This window comes from Coregonus clupeaformis, unplaced genomic scaffold (genome assembly GCF_020615455.1).
Source record: "Coregonus clupeaformis isolate EN_2021a unplaced genomic scaffold, ASM2061545v1 scaf2785, whole genome shotgun sequence".
NCBI classification, from domain to species: Eukaryota; Metazoa; Chordata; class Actinopteri; order Salmoniformes; family Salmonidae; genus Coregonus; species Coregonus clupeaformis.
In genome coordinates this window covers 21,198-38,532 of record NW_025536239.1, presented here as the reverse complement: position 1 = coordinate 38,532, position 17,335 = coordinate 21,198, and the positions used below count along the sequence as shown (strand labels likewise).

The 17,335-nt window shown below is 41.6% G+C and overlaps 2 protein-coding genes and 1 long non-coding RNA gene across 3 annotated transcripts; 1 reads left to right on the top strand and 2 right to left on the bottom strand.

Moving 5' to 3' along the window:
- Window positions 1-204: 204 nt before the first annotated feature.
- Window positions 205-1,658, bottom strand: LOC123489138 (zinc finger protein 629-like; the record flags this gene model as incomplete). Its single annotated transcript, XM_045219823.1, has 2 exons — window positions 205-1,420; window positions 1,631-1,658. Coding segments are annotated over 2 exons (1,014 nt in total), but the record flags the coding sequence as incomplete, so codon positions are not given.
- Window positions 1,659-2,938: 1,280 nt separating this feature from the next.
- On the top strand, window positions 2,939-5,184 carry LOC121546339. Its single transcript, XR_005996369.2, has 5 exons — window positions 2,939-3,245; window positions 4,093-4,291; window positions 4,508-4,625; window positions 4,729-5,029; window positions 5,146-5,184. It is a non-coding gene; the product is annotated as an uncharacterized LOC121546339 (long non-coding RNA).
- A 4,667-nt stretch (window positions 5,185-9,851) lies between these two features.
- LOC123489139 lies at window positions 9,852-13,697 on the bottom strand. Its single transcript, XM_045219824.1, has 5 exons — window positions 13,522-13,697; window positions 12,379-12,509; window positions 11,337-12,179; window positions 11,057-11,111; window positions 9,852-9,859 (listed from the first exon to the last, which is right to left on the bottom strand). Exons 1-5 carry the CDS (start codon window positions 13,529-13,531, stop codon window positions 9,852-9,854), a joined length of 1,047 nt encoding a protein of 348 aa, XP_045075759.1. The 5' UTR covers window positions 13,532-13,697.
- Between the last annotated feature and the right edge of the window lie 3,638 nt (window positions 13,698-17,335).

Genomic DNA, 17,335 nt, shown 5'->3' with positions numbered 1-17,335 from the left:
TAAACAAAATGGTCAAACAGTCACATAACGTGAAGAACAGTACTTTTATTGCACAAAATGATACGTGACATGTAGAATAACTTTTCTCACTATGGTAAGACTTTACATTTTCTGTAAATCTGGTACCTTCACTTTGATTAAATGAATTTTAGAATACTTTGAAAAAGGTTTTACATTACATTACACAGATGGTATGTACCTTTGTTAAGTGAATTAAGGCACTATCATTATCTCACTATAAAACACCAGTATCAACCTAAAGGGACATATTTGTCACCTTCATCAGTGAAGCATTTTTACAGACACCATCACACCAACCATCACCATATAATCTACTCTGCCTCATCATATTCATTCTTTCCTCAGTTCACCTCATCCAGTTCCCTACTACATCTAAAACCAACAGAATTAACTACAAACTAACTAGTAATATATTACATGTCACTATACTCTATACATGGGCTGTGTGCATTTTCTGCTGGTGTATCCTGAGGTTGCTCCTCTCTGAGAACCTCTTCCCCGCAATGCGTACAGGCAAACGGCCTCTCTCCCGTGTGGACCTTCAGGTGCCTCTTCAGCTGGTGCTGGTGAGAGAACCTCCTCTCACACTGGGGGCAGCTGTATGGTTTCTCCCCTGTGTGGACCCTATGATGCCTCTTTAGGTTGAACGAGTGTGAGAAACTGGCCCGGCACAGGTGGCAGCTGAACGGTTTCTCCCCTGTGTGCATCCTCTGGTGGATCTCCACCTCTATGGGGAAACTGAAGGATTTCCAACAGAACGAACACGGGAAGCGCTTCTCTTTGGCGCTGCCACCTTTACTGATTCCGTCTCTACTACTGTCATTTGTCAATGGGCTTGTGTAGCAATTAAGTGTTGAGGCACTGATATTGTCTGAGGTCTGGTTTAACTTTAGGAGAGTGTGAGGAGGACGAAGGCCAGGGAGTGTCTGTGTTGTCGCAGGGTCCATGTTCCAGTTGATAGATCCTATTGAAGGCAGGCTGAAGGCAGCACCTGTCAGGGGGTTAACCTTAGGCACCATCAGTCTCTCTGAATCACAACTATAGGAGCAGGACGGAGCATCGCTAGCCGAGTCTGTGTCTGTTCTCTCCCGCCGCATATGGACACCTCCCCGTCCCTGCAGACCAAATCTACGCCTTGGCCTGGTCTCAGCCAGTCTGTTGTCATGGAGACTAAGATCGGATGTTGTTTTGTGTTTGACTGTCTGTTTCTGTTTGTGGTTAACAGTATTGTACTGCAGCGCAGAGTTGAGACGCTGTCCCATCCACTGACCTCCCACTATGTCGCCTATGGTCCTGGCCTGCTCTATGATGTCGTCCCCAGGGCCCTTGGCTGCACCTGTCTGGGTCTGGGAATCCAAGTTGGCCACCCAGTCTCCTCTGTTAGCCTCCAGCCAATTACCTGCAGGAAGAGGTTAGAAAATAGACTTTACAAACATGCCAGAGAAAACTCTACATATTGAGTTTTTTTGTGTGTTTTTGGATGTAAACATAGGTTGTATTTATTTTATTTTATGAATGAAGAAAATTCTTACAAAAAAATTGCCAGGCGCATCACTATTCCCATTGAAGATCTATTACTGTAGGTAGGCTATATGTATTTCTCCCTTACCTTGCTCCCCCATCTTTAGTCCACTCAGAAGATCAATGCTCTCTGGTCCATCTTCTATTGTCTCCTCTTTGACCAGCAGCAGATCAGGCTTCCCATCCTCCATGTCTACTGACTTGTAAGAGATACAGAGAGAGAGGATGTTGGATAAAAAAATCTGATATGAGCACCCTGCTATGGAGCATCTTCTGATTGGGCAATGAGGGATTGCTATGAATGTTAGTTAATTTGATTAATTGACACTCTTTAATGGTTTGATAATTCAAAGGCATGGTCCCACACTTAAGACAAAATTAATCAATACCTGGACCTGTATCTATACCTGGAATAGTATAAAGTAATCCTTCTGGTCCTCTGTAGCTCAGCTGGTAGAGCACGGCGCTTGTAACGCCAAGGTAGTGGGTTCGATCCCGGGACCACGCATACACAAAAAATGTATGCACGCATGACTGTAAGTCGCTTTGGATAAAAGCGTCTGCTAAATGGCATATTATTATTATTATTATTATTCTTCCCCCTCCCCCCATAAAAAAAAAAAGAAAAAAGTGGTTGTCCCACTGGCTATCATAAGTTGAATGCACCAATTTGTAAGTCGCTCTGGATAAGAGCGTCTGCTAAATGATGTAAATGTAAATGTAATGTAAATGTATCTACAAAGAATCTGAGTAGGAGTGCTGATCTAGGATATTTCCATATAATTGTATCCATTATGATCTAAAAGGCTAAAGTGATCCTAGATCAGCACTCCTACTCTGAGAGGCTTTGTGGATACAGGCCCTGACCTAATAACATTCAGACAGTAGTTCACAGTGGGCTCACCTCAGTGAGACTGTGTGTGGTCCTGTGCTGCTCAGCTGGTTCCTCTGTGGGTTCAGGAGGAGGTGTAGTCTGGTTGTCCTCCATGACCATGGTCCCCTCAGGGTTCCCCAGACCCTCCTCACACCCCTCCTCCTTCACCAGCAGCACCTCTGGACCCTCCTCCTCCTGGAAGAGACAGGTGATACAGATTACACAGATATACACTCCCTCGGGTATGTACACAGGCACACACAGGTAATAAGCACACTTTCAACATGTAAGGGGCCATACTTGGGAACATTGATTATTTCCTGTAACAATTTCCATATCAGCCTATCAAAGATCTTAAAGATGCGACTGCCCATAAAAAAGCAACTAATCCCATTGAAAACGGCCTATGTGCCATTGATATGAGTCACAAACATTTATGTTAGTGTCAAAATTGACTACAAAGTGTAAATAGACCAATTTTGGTCATAATGTCAGTGTTGCCAAAAACGGAGTTTGGAACCCAGTCCATCACAATGAGTAAATGAAAGTTGGTTTTGGATTACAATTATGTCAACAACCCATCCCCACTTTTGCCAAGCTCCACGTGCAAATTGCCCCTCCGCTTCCCGTTTTTAGAATGGGGCTCTGTTGTTTCATCGCCTCTAATGCGTTCAAAGGATCACCGCCGTTTAAAACTGAAAAGCGCTATATGGATTGACCATGGCTCCACAGCGAAAGTTATATGGTTTGCATGCCCTGCGGAAGGACCCTAGTATGCGGAAAGGTGGTTGGAGTTCGTCAGTCTCCAAGTCTGCAATGTTCGGTGGTGGTGAGTTTAGCCAGAGATACTGTAATATAATGACCGCTGGCATAACGACGTTAACGTTATTGCAGGTTATGTAGCTATCTTTTGATAAAGCGAGGCAAGCTAGCTATAATGTTAGCTATCGAGGCAGGCTAGCTAACGTTTTAGTTATTGTTAGCATAGCTAGCTAGATAACTAAGTTAGCTAACTAGCTCATTACAACTTAGTTCGTTGGTAGCTCACTACTGGTTATTTAACGTTATTTGATCAATCGGATTTGCAAGTTAGGTTGTAACTCATACAAGTGTATTCTGTACGTTATTGTCAAGGGTAAAACTAAATAATGAATGCAGCTATGGTGGTAGTTAACTCATGTCTGAGTCTGACAAATACGATGAACTAGGCGCAACAAACCGCAATGGTGTCACAGGCCTGAATTGAATCTAGCTAGTCAATCTACATCTGTAAAGCATAGAATTAGGTTTTCCACAGCCACATCAAAATTGGCTATATCGTAAAAATTGTTGGTCTTACTTTAGGGTTAGCAGTGTGATTAAGGTTAGGGTTAAGGTTACGTTCAAAATCAAATGTTTTGAAGATAAATTGTAGAAATAGCCGTAGTTTATGACTTTGTGGCTGTGGTAAATAGTGACGACCTAGTTACTGCCCTGATGACACAGACGGCTTCATCAACAACGGTAATGTATATGAAAAGTTGTATTAAAAAATACACGGTTTGATAAACTAGTAGGTGAATTACCCAGCCAATCAGATACAAGTAGTACAGTAATTTTGGTTTGAAGCACATTATCAAAAAGCGTTGTCCTTTATAACAAAATGCAATTCTGTCTATTGTATCACCCTGTCACAGACCCTCCCATTCAACACCACCTCATAAGATGAGGAAGTCCATTGTTTGAGGATTGCTTGCAGCAGCAGTTCGAGAAATGTCAAGTTTGCAGCCGAACATGCAACATAGAGAAGACCAGCAAGGGGACCCTCAGCATCACACAGACATGCCCTCGCTGTGAGAATTCCTATACATGGAACAGGGAGAACGCTCGAATCAGGTTGGTGACATTTGACCTGGTCAAAGGTCTAAACAGTTTTGAGTTTTGTACCAATTCACCTTCATAACCTAGCCTGGTGGAACCAGCCTGATCGCTGCATTTACCATTCTATTTAACTTGAAATAGAAAGTTGAATGCAGCGATCAGTTTGGTTCCACCATGTGAATCTTAACCACCATTGATAATGTAATCAGTGCTCTGTGTTTGACCGACAAGTATCTTTGATGAGGGGCCATGCTGCCATGCCCATCAATTGGGCGCTGGCAAAGACCTCAACTCCAGCCTCACCTCTTGCCTGCTCACCAACGGTCGTTGATGGGGAAACCAGAATTAGGTAGGTTTAGTCTGTTTAAACTTCAACATAGTATATGTGTGTCAGATATCACCTATCCTAACTGCCATTGGTAATAGAACAGTGACTGTGTATGTGTTCACAGATGCAGCTATGGCGCCAGCACTTGGAGACTTGCAAGATGATGTGATGGAGTCCGGACCGACAGACAGACTTGATACTGACGTCTCTGAATGGAGAGAGACCTGGCACTCAACACATCCACAATGTGGGACTGAAGGGGATTACTACTAATACAGTACACCAGAAATGTACATTTGCAACACCCTTTTCATTCCATTTGTCGCTGATAAACTCTGACTCAACTCTGCCTATTTCTACAGATGGACTGTAGATGCTTTTGCCAGTCGGCAGCCTCAGTCATTTGATGGGGAGACCATAATTGGGTAGGTTTTATCTGACCTGTTCAAACTTCAACATAGTACCTGTTTGTGTGTCAGATATCACCTATCCTAACTGCCATTGGTAAAAGAACAGTGACTATGTATGTATGTGTTTACAGAAACATGTATGGAGCCAGCACATGGAGACATGCAAGATGATGTGATGAAGTCCAGACTGACAGACAGGCTTGATACTGATGTGTCTGAATGGAGAGAGACCTGGCATTCAGCATAAACATTTTACTAGACAACTTTTACTTGTATTGTATTTTTAAATTATTGAATTGAATGGTATCAGTCAACATGGGGACGGAGGAACCCTGTGTATTCTGCACCAGGAAACTCCTGTTGTATACAGGACACCACACAGGAAGGTATGACCACTGACATGTTTGCCAAGGTAGCCCCAATACCACCAGACAAATGCAGATAGGCAGAGTATCTGTATTGGCTGGGAATGACAATAAAATATGAAAGGTTCACATTGTTATATTAACAGAACACTGCTTCTATGGTATTATGTGAAGGGTTGTTTATTCTACATGGACCTGTTACTACATTTGAAAGTTATCAAAACACTTAGTAAAATCTTTGAAATTGTTGCGTTGGAAGCTGAAAATGTGTCTGTGACCAACAGATGCATATCTGTATTCCCAGTCATGTGAAATCCATATAGATTAGGGCCTGAATTTATTTCAATTGAATGATTTCCTTATATAAACTAACTCAGTAAAATCTTTGAAATTGTTACATGTTGCATTTATATTTCAGTCAATTGAAATAAATTCATTAGGCCCTAATCTAGGGATATCACATGACTGGGAATACAGATATGCATCTGTTGGTCACAAGATACATTTTCAGCTTCCAGGAATTGTGTAGAGATCCTTGCGACATGGGGCCGTGCATTATCATCCTGAAACATGAGGTGATGGCGGCGGATGAATGGCACAACAATGGGCCTCAGGATCTTACGTTATCTCTTTGCATTCAAATTGCCATTGATGAAATGCAGTTTTGTTCGTTGTCCGTAGCTTATGCCTGCCCACACCATAAACCCACCACCACGGGGAACTCTGTTCACAACGTTTACATCAGCAAACCGCTCGCCCACACGACGCCATACACGCTGTCTGCCATCTGCCCGGTAGAGTTGAAACCGGGATTCATCGGTGGAGAGCACACTTCTCCAGTGTGCTAGTGGCCATCAAAGGTGAGCATTTTCCCACTGAAGTCGGTTACGACGTCGACCTGCTGTCAGGTCAAGACCCTGGTGAGGACGACGAGCACGCAGATGAGCTTCCCTGAGACGGTTTCTGACAGTTTGTGCAGAAATCCTTTGGTTGTGCAAACCCACAGTTTCATCAGCTGTCCGGGTGGCTGGTCTCAGACGATACCGCAGGTGAAGAAGCCGGATGTGGAGGTCCTGGGCTGGCGTGGTTACACGTGGTCTCTGGTTGTGAGGGCCGTTAGATGTACTGCCAAATTCTCTAAAACGGAGGTGGCTTATGGTAGAGAAATTAACATTCATTTCTCTGGCAACAGCGCTGGTGGACATTCCTGCAGTCAGCATGCCAATTGCACGCTCCCTCAAAACATCTGTGGCATTGTGTTGTGTGACAAAACTGCACATTTTAAAGTGGCTTTTTATTGTCCCCAGTACAAGGTGCACCTGTGTAATGATCATGCTGTTTAATCATCTTCTTGATATGCCACACCTGTCAGGTAGATGGATTATCTTGGCAAAGGAGAAAGGCTCACTAATAGGAATGTAAACATTTGTGCACAAAATTTGAGAGAAATAAGCTTTTTATGCATATGCAAAATTTCTGTGATCTTTTATTTCAGCTCATGAAGCATGGGACCAACTGTTTACATGTTGACCAACACTTTACAAAGGCTACATGTTAGCGGTTCCCATTGCATAAGCTTGCACATTTAGCCCTATTCCAGTAACAAATTCCTTATCAGCCTATCAAAGATCTTAAACTTTTTCTCCACAAACCAATGGCATTTCTTTAAATAGGACAACTTGGCCACCAGAGGGATACATTTAAACCTTCAAATTCAAGGTTTACTTTTGTTCCTCTTCACTTGGTCTGTCTCAATATTGCATGATCATCGCATCCTTGACTAGGATACTTACTAAAGTTACATGTTCGTATTTTGAAGTCCCACGTTTTTATCCGTTTCACATACATCCATGTGCTTTTACGGAAAAAAGATAAAGGTCTATACAACATTTAAGTTTATCGTACAAAAAAAAGTAGAAGAGCCTTATGGACTTGTCAAATAGCTGTCATGTACTGAAACAGTCATTGCTTTCCAGGTGGCAAACAGAGCTAAAGCGTGTTCATTAACCGCGGGTTCTCGAACCCCTCGCTTCAAGCATTTTTGTCACTGCTGGTCCACACTAACAGTGGGGAGAACAAGTATTTGATACACTGCCGATTTTGCAGGTTTTCCTACTTACAAAGCATGTAGAGGTCTGTAATTTTTATCATAGGTACACTTCAACTGTGAGAGACGGAATCTAAAACAAAAATCCAGAAAATCACATTGTATGATTTTTAAGTAATTAATTTGCATTTTATTGCATGACATAAGTATTTGATACATCAGAAAAGCAGAACTTAATATTTGGTACAGAAACCTTTGTTTGCAATTACAGAGATCATACGTTTCCTGTAGGTCTTGACCAGGTTTGCACACACTGCAGCAGGGATTTTGGCCCACTCCTCCATACAGACCTTCTCCAGATCCTTCAGGTTTTGGGGCTATCGCTGGGCAAAACAGACTTTCAGCTCCCTCCAAATATTTTCTATTGGGTTCAGGTCTGGAGACTGGCTAGGCCACTCCAGGACCTTGAGATGCTTCTTACGGAGCCACTCCTTAGTTGCCCTGGCTGTGTGTTTCGGGTCGTTGTCATGCTGGAAGACCCAGCCACGACCCATCTTCAATGCTCTTACTGAGGGAAGGAGGTTGTTGGCCAAGATCTCGGATACAGGCCCCATCCATCCTCCCCTCAATACGGTGCAGTCATCCTGTCCCCTTTGCAGAAAAGCATCCCCAAAGAATGATGTTTCCACCTCCATTCTTCACGGTTGGGATGGTGTTCTTGGGGTTGTACTCATCCTTCTTCTTCCTCCAAACACAGCGAGTGGAGTTTAGACCAAAAAGCTCTATTTTTGTTTCATCAGACCACATGACCATCTCCCATTCCTCCTCTGGATCATCCAGATGGTCATTGGCAAACTTCAGACGGGCCTGGACATGCGCTGGCTTGAGCAGGGGGACCTTGCGTGCAGGATTTTAATCCATGACGGCGTAGTGTGTTACTAATTGTTTTCTTTGAGACTGTGGTCCCAGCTCTCTTCAGGTCATTGACCAGGTCCTGCTGTGTAGTTCTGGGCTGATCCCTCACCTTCCTCATGATCATTGATGCCCCACGAGGTGAGATCTTGCATGGAGCCCCAGACCGAGGGTGATTGACCGTCATCTTGAACTTCTTCCATTTTCTAATAATTGCGCCAACAGTTGTTGCCTTCTCACCAAGCTGCTTGCCTATTGTCCTGTAGCCCATCCCAGCCTTGTGCAGGTCTACAATTTTATCCCTGATGTCCTTACACAGCTCTCTGGTCTTGGCTATTGTGGAGAGGTTGGAGTCTGTTTGATTGAGTGTGTGGACAGGTGTCTTTTATACAGGTAACAAGTTCAAACAGGTGCAGTTAATACAGGTAATGAGTGGAGAACAGGAGGGCTTCTTAAAGAAAAACGAACAGGTCTGTGAGAGCCGGAATTCTTACTGGTTGGTAAGTGATCAAATACTTATGTCATGCAATAAAAAGCAAATGAATTACTTAAAAATCATACAATGTGATTTTCTGGATTTTTGTTTTAGATTCCGTCTCTCACAGTTGAAGTGTACCTATGATAAAAATTACAGACCTCTACATGCTTTGTAAGTAGGAAAACCTGCAAAATCGGCAGTGTATCAAATACTTGTTCTCCCCACTGTATGTGATGAAGTGGATGATTATAATAATGCATTTATAACATTGTACATGTAAGTGTCAACCTACACGTCTATGTAATATAGCCTATACTAGAGTAGCGTTGATTATTTATGTAGCGGTGCCAGTAGCCTATGTATCGGTCTGCATTTTTACATTGAATTCATGGATTTCACATGAGAGGGTTCCAGGAGTGATTCATTTTTATTTCCATAGGTCTATAGCCTCACACACATTGTCGAAGTGAATTGAAGTGTATACAAAGTCCCATACGCATGAATAAGTTATAGCATAAGGAGGACACTATATGATGTGAATGAATGTAGGCTTTAGCTGTACTGTTGATCGGAGTTACTATAGTACAGAATATGAGAAAAAGAGAGTTAGATGACTTTGTCAAATATAAGTAATTCACCATCTGATATAGACAAGTGTCTTCCTCCATTAAGACTGTCGATTTGGAATCTTTTACATACAGTAGGCTAAGCCTGGGTTCGAGTCCGGACTCCAAACCTATTTAAAATAACTGCAATACTGCCATCTGTAGGATGATAGTGAGAGTGCAACCTGTAATCCTAACCTATTACACTTTGTAACGCTCGTCCTCGATTCAAATAACGCATATGTGACGATGTAGGTGATTATAAAAATGCATATCAAATATTGTAGGCCTACATTTAGGTGTACATGCCCATATAATATAGCCTATGCAATATGATTATTAGGCCATAGCAGTGTGTTTGTCTGCAAGGCTAAAGAAAAAAGTAGCTCCTTATTAAATTAATTCTTATTCTTAATTTTCAAGCTGTTGGCTACGTCCCTTCTTAACACAAAATAAATGGAATTTCAAAGGGTGTAAAAACGAATGTGAGATTCTAACCCTTACCACAATCTGCGACAATTACATGGAGCCAGGCACTCTACACAGAAAGCAATTTGACCAGTCAGTCAAATACACGTGATGCAGTTGTTTTGATTATCAGTAAATACACGTGATGCAGTTGTTTTGATTATCAGTACCTGCTGTTATACTTCTGTTAAGGACGCTTCCATGAACAAATGTTGGAACACGTCCAACTACGTTGACGATTTTAATTTGTAGATACAGAATTTGTTACAGGAAAGAATCAAGGCCACCTGGGGAGATTAGCATTGGACTAAATGTACAAGTTTATGTAATGAAAACAGCTAACGTGAAGCCTTTGATCACGTGCCACTACGTCAACGATTTTAATGGGCTGATTCTTAAACTTAAAACTTTTTCAAATTTTTGCAAGTATGGCCCCGGAGTGTTTACCCATCCCCACTGCGTTTGAGTCCTATACTGTAGTTACACAGTGGTAAATATAAGTCCACTATGATTAATCAAGTCATCAGACAAACCTGACTAAACTATTGTGACATGTACAGTAGGTGTTTGTTAGTGTGTGGGTATGTGTAGGTATATTTAGTACGTGTATATTGGTTATAAAAGCACTGTCTGGTGTATGCAGAATAGGGTGAGATCAGATGTGATGTATACTAAAGAGAGTCTCAATCAAGTCTTAAACACAAAATGGGACTTTTCATTCTATTGAACATAAACACGTTTTAAATACACCATAAAAATCATCATGAACTTGATACTGCTTACATTTTCACTTTAAAAGTGTCTTGGGAAAAAAATGAAGTAGTTCAATGGAAGTAATGAAACGGGCATTTGTGAATATTATATAGCCTACACAGTACAAACAATATGTAACAGACTTTTTAGGCTGTTAGACTGTATCACACAATGTCTGGATGCAATACTCTAACCAAGAATATTCAACACTGAAATCTGTTAATGTCATTACTCCAAATGCATCTGTGGATCTTTTCTGCTGACGACAATGAAAATTCACCTTTGTCTTTAATGCAGGGTTTGATGTAATAAGCTATAAAGTATAATGGTTTCCATTTTATAGAGTGGAATGTTTTTTCTGCTGGTGTATCCTGAGGTAGGTCCTCTCTGAGAACCTCTTCCCGCAATGTGTACAGGCGAACGGCCTTTCTCCCGTGTGGACCTTCAGGTGCCTCTTCAGGCTGCCAGCCTGGGTGAAGCGCATGTGACACTGGGTACAGCTGTATGGTTTCTCCCCTGTGTGGACCCTCTGGTGCCTCTTCAGATCACCAGCCTGGGTGAAGCGCATGTGACACTGGGGGCAGCTGTAGGGTTTCACCCCTGTGTGGACCCTCTGGTGGATCTCCACCTTCTGGGAGCAGCTGAAGCCTTTGTTACAGAACATGCAGAGGAACCGCTTTCTCTCTACTATTGCCTGATGTTGCTCCCCCTCCCGAGCCTGGGCTCTAGCCCTGTCGTTTGATTTCAATACCTGATCGAAAAGATTGCGGCCGTTTGAATCGGAATGCCCCATCGAGGTGGACACTGGGTCGCGATCCCTGAACGAGTGTAAAGGGGAGTGGGTTTCTAGAATTGGATTTGTCTCTAAGCTTCCCCTGTAATCTAAGAAATATCTGCCCTGTGAGTGTCCGTCTCCTAGGTGACTATCTGCATTCCATGTGGGAGGACCGTCGCCCTCCACTTTCACTTCCTCTATGACCCGATCTTCCCCTTTCTTATCTAGATGCCCATCAGAGTATAGACTACTACTGTACTGGTTCCAGTCCCCTCTAGACAGATCAGTCTGTGTCTCTAAACCCAAGGGCATGTTGCCAGGGTCCATCTCTGTAGTGTAAGAACAAGACGGATCATCACTGCCAGAGTGTAACGCGTCACCATCACCATGGGAATGAACCGTCCTCTGGCTCTGGTGAAATACCGTTAAGTACTCTGAGCCGGGAGCAGGAGGACAGCCCAGTCTCCCCAGCCCCAGTCTCTCTTGGTCTGATCTGTGGTCAGATCCTGTGTGTAAGACCCTGTGTGTTACAGTTAAAGTCTTGGTGTCTGTCTCTGACTTGAGGATGGCATTCGGCGTTCCACTGACCTCCGTGATGCTGCGTCGGGTCCTGGGTTGCACTGAGGCGGGGGTGGAGTCCTCCGTGGCTTCAAGGTGCGCTCCATCCGCTCCAGAATGAATGTCTCTGCTGTTCCGTGGGTCCTCCTCTCCTTCAGACCTCTCCTGCTTGACCCCAGGACCTGCAGCCTCTGCATCTGTAGACTGACAAGACGAGAGGAGGTTATTACCGGTACGTGAGTTGAGTTGTCGTAGGGTCTCACAAGCTCCCCTATGGCAGATAAATAAGGATGTACATGTAAGCAAGTGAATAGCTGAGGGGAGCCTTTCTGAAATAAACGGGACACAGTTGATTTACAAAGGAACTGTAATTCAATTATAAATACAACAATATTACACTAACCTCTATCACCATAACATGCTGGGTGGAGATTCCACTCCCCTCATCAACAGTGATTGGTTGGTCTTCTCTCCATGTATTGTGTCCCGTTGGCTTCACAAAGCTCCTGTGGCCTCCAGTGAGATGTCCTTCACCTGAGAGAGTGATTGGGGGGAAAGAGGTGGTTAGGTTAGGTACTGTCAATGCTCAACACTATATTGTACACTATTGACACTGTCCAGAATTGGCAAGAATGTAAGGTAACACTTCTCATAACTTCTTGATATACTATTTGTTGATTATGTTACATGCATCACGTTGTTTTAATTGAGTAAATAATAAGAAATGCAGTAAATCAAGAATCTGGTTAGAATATGATATTGTGTCTTTGTGCAAGATAGCTAAGTAATTAGGGGAATTACTGCATACTATCCAAAAACTGACCAAGATCCAATTCTGGATAAAACATCTGAACACATGTGCAGAGGTAGCTACAGATTGTAACACCGGATAATGTGATTTAACCAAAACATTTTGGTATCCATTGTACTGGTAGTTACAGGTGTGGCTATACAAAACGTAGCCAGAGATTTTTCAACTGACCTGGTATTGACGATACAATCTTCATCCTCGATTCGTGGAAACAGGAGTCTCATAAAATGTCTGTCCAGTTGCAGGGGGTCCGTTTGAATTTAGAAAATGCAACGTTATTAAAATTAATATTTTTTTCGGTCCATGAACTAATCCAACAATGTGTCCACCGCCATCCTGTCTTTTTCAAATCTTCGCTCACTGGTCGAGTTCTTTCTGAATGACCCGGTGCCCCGGGTAGGCGGAGTTTGGCCATTTTAGACCTTACATGTCCTTAAATTAATCTCCACTTACCAGGGCAAAATGAACTCCACCATTGATTGAGACAGGTGAGTCCACCCCAAACTGTCTAATGTCATAATGACAGACACCTGTCTAGGTTACTTCATGGACCAAAAACTAGATTTAATTTAGAAAATGTTCAGTTTTTTAAAATAAAACGGACCCCCTGCAACTGGACACATACATTTTATGAGACTCCTGTTTCCACAAATCGAGGACGAAGATAGTATTGCCAATACTAGGTGAGGTTAGTTAAAATCAGGCAGCGCACCCTCGTCCTCCTGCAAAATATACCTCTTGCCATTCCTCTGTATCGGTCGAGGATCTTCACACTACTGGGACGACTGGCGAAGACGCGCTCTCGACTTGTCCTCTCTGCGCGCTCCCGTGCCACCTTCAGTTCCAGTAGTTTCCTCCGCAATGTCCTGTTTTCTTTCTGGCTTTGAGTTATTTCCAAACGAAACACTGCATAGTCGTCATCTACGAGTTTACAGATCTCTGCCACGGCTGCATTCGCTAACACCTCCATGATGGAGGCTATTTGAGTGTGAAAAATCATACAGTTAGCCATTGTTAGCAGCTAGTTAGCGTTGCCTAGATAACAACCAAACACTCTCGCCAACGCGAATTAAAGATGACCTGGGGTAAGTATGTGATGCGGTGCAGTTAATTTAGTCATATTTTGAGTTCCAGGGTGTTAACAAGCGTCTAAATCACAACAATAAAAACGTTAATGTGGACGTTGTTCTTATCTGTGAAGCAGGCAAGAATAACTAGCTAAGTACTTCCAGGTCACGGATTTTTGGAATCCTTCAGAATAGGTGTCCCTTCCTGTTACTTTGTAAATTAATAATTAGGGCGAAAATGTTGGAAAAGGAAAATGTGCATAATTATCGTATTTTATACTAGTTATCATACAAGCAATAATTACAACTATTTCTATAAGATATTTTTATTTTATTTTATTTTTTCAAACCTAAATGGTCAACAATGTTTTTTGTGTGTGACATACTCCTATAATTGATTGCACCTTACATTATTGTCTGTATGCAGTAAAAGGGGGATCCATTCTATTCAGGGACACTTTAGTTTCAAATCCACAGTTTACACCCAGAGGAATTTGCTGCTAATTTTGCAGCCCTTTAAAGAGTGCCCAATCAGCTTAAATCCAAACTTTTTTTTTCATTTTGGACATACATATTGCACCCTACACAATTTTCGGTCCCGCTTTAAATGACGTTCAGCTTATAATGGCTTCATAAAGCCTTCATAAGCACTACATGTGTTACAAAGCATCTATAACCGTATGTCATTCTTTATAAAGGGTTCATAAATGTGGCATAACCGTGTGACATAATCACCCATGTCAAATGTGACATAACCCACTATGTCAAATATGATATAAACATGTGCTTTATAAAGAGTGACATGTTGTCCTTAAGGATGGCATACGCTCTAATGTGATATCATGTTACACCTACTCTAGTTCCCAGACACTTCCGCCCAAATGTGCCGAAAGTATGGTGACCAACGCATCAAACTTGGCCATCATTAGTTAGGGTTAGATTTAAAATCACATTTTAAGAAGATCAATTGTGGAAATGGGCAGGGTTAGCCATAATTATCAAATCAAATCACATTTTATTTGTCACATGCGCCGATTACAACAGGTGTAGACCTTACCATGAAATGCTTACTTACACGCCCTTAACCAACAATGCAGTTCAATAAATAGAGTTAAGAATAAATAAAGTAAAAAATACAATAAAAAGTAACACAAGAAAATTACATAACAATAATGAGGATATATATACAGGGGGTACCAGTACCGAGACTGTGACTTGTGTTTAATGACGATGACAAATACTTTTTACACAGTAAGGTCACTCCTATAGAATTCTATGATCACTCCCACTAAGGCTAACTTTGAATGGTTGATATCCCATGCTTATACAGTATTTACATTTTTTACATTTGAGTCATTTAGCAGACACTCTTATCCAGAGCGACTTACAGTTAGTGAGTGCATACATTTTTTTTATTTTTTTTATACAGTATGTTCAATAGCCTGGGTACGACGTTACACCAAACAACACTTACCTTGATGAAAGCTCCCAACCTAAATAAATTGAAAGTGTCTTTCTTCTGGAACCAAGTTGCACATTCCTCAGTACACAAACATGCACAACAAAAACGAGCCATGCAGTGCTGGGCCCAGTCAGGTCTTTGACACATTCCCCCGCTGTTGGCAACATTGTAACCGGCTGTAATCAAGCCCTGGTCTCCAGCATGGGAACAGAAGAGTAATACCTGGTGCAGTAGTCAGGTTGGACTACTCCAAATCGTCTTGGTTCTGATACACACAACATTTGCAGGTCCATCGATCCATGTTAAATACCTCTCACACCCTACAGTAACCTGTGGATCATGAGAGAACCTTCATAAATCAGCAGAATGCAAATAGCCTATTTATTGACAGTTTATGTAGTGTCCTGTAATACTTCATTTGAAGTGAGACACCTTCGGTCATTCATAACACATCCATAAAGACTCTCTATCGCATGATGCTGTACTTAATTTAAAAGGCACACCCCTTTGGTCATTTATAACACATACATTAAAGGCTTAATGATGTAAACACAAATGTATTAACACTTAGGGAATTATCACTAACAGCTAAAACAAATAAACATGTTTAAACCATACATTTCCTTTTATTTGTACATTTTAAAAACAATATAAATACATTAAGTTTAAAAAGGTATTGTAATGCGATTACATTGAACATTACACAGGGCTGTGAATAGTGTAGCTTGTCAGTGAGCTGGCAGACAAATGGTTTGTGCCTCTCTTCCTGCTGGAGGTACTGCATGTTGGTTCCAACCTTAAAAGTAACAACAAAGAAAGTTAGCAGATCCGTTAGGAAATGCTTTTGTCACACCATCTGGATAAGGGCATTTCTGTGCTCCGCCAGAAACTCTAAATGGGAAGATGGGAAACGCCATTAAATGTGTATTATTATATTCCTCTTTCATTTACAAATCTCATGACATGGATACATTTAGGCTAGCTAGCAATTGCTGTGAAGTCACCGAAATTATTTGAAATAACGATTTAGGTAGTAGCTACAGTATTCAATCTAACTTAACAACTACAAACTCATTTAAATGACAAAGTAAGGTTAACTTAGTTTTTCGCTGTCCAGTGGCAGCACAAGTGGGCATTTGATTTGCGAACTCATCACATGATCAGTGTCATTGTCAGCAACACTAAAAAAGTACTTCCGGGTCATGGAATTTGAGATTTTCAGAATAAAAGTTCCCCACGTAAGAGTAGAAAAGTGTCAATAACCATTCATGATATGAAAAATAATTGTCTAAACATTAACAATGATTCATATTTGTTCATATTTAAGTGACATTTGCATTAAGGTCAAATAAATGCCCCCAATGTGAATCACTGTATATGGAATACATATTGGCTTAGAACAAGAACTATTCTGGGTGCCGCAGTAAAAGTATTGTAGAGAATACTCAGTAGGGTCTGTAGAATGTACAGTGCATTCGAAAAGTATTCAGACCCCTTGACTTTTTCCACATTTTGTTACGTTACCGCCTTATTCTAAAATTGACACAATCCTGTCTCTGAGCTCTAAAGACAATTCCTTCGACCTCATGGCTTGGTTTTTGCTCTGACATGCACTGTCAACTGTGGGACTTTATATAGACAGGTGTGTACCTTTCCAAATCATGTCCAATCAATTGAATTTACCACAGGTGGACTCCAATCAAGTTGAAGAAACATCAAGGATGATCAATGGAAACAGGATAAACCTGAGCTCAATTTCGAGTCTCATAGTAAAAGCTCTGGGTATTTCTATTTTTTATTTGTAATAAATATCAACAATTTATAAAAACCTGTTTTCGCTTTGTCATTATGGGGTATTGTGTGTGTAGATTGGATGAGGAAAAACATGTATTTAATCAATTTTAGAATAAGGCTGTAACCTAACAAAATGTGGAAAAAGTCAAGGGGTTTGAATACTTTCCGAATGCACTGTATGGTGTCATTTCTGAATAATATGGAGTGTTGATGGCCTTTTACTCCA

What these genes read in the sequence shown, in the direction of transcription:
- LOC123489139 (XM_045219824.1), bottom strand. An exon ending in AGCATGTTATGGTGATAGAG is followed by an intron (nt 12,180 to 12,378) that starts GTTAGTGTAATA and finishes TCGTCTTGTCAG; the next exon opens with TCTACAGATGCAGAGGCTGC. An exon ending in GGGAGGGGGAGCAACATCAG is followed by an intron (nt 11,112 to 11,336) that starts GCAATAGTAGAG and finishes CGCTTCACCCAG; the next exon opens with GCTGGCAGCCTGAAGAGGCA.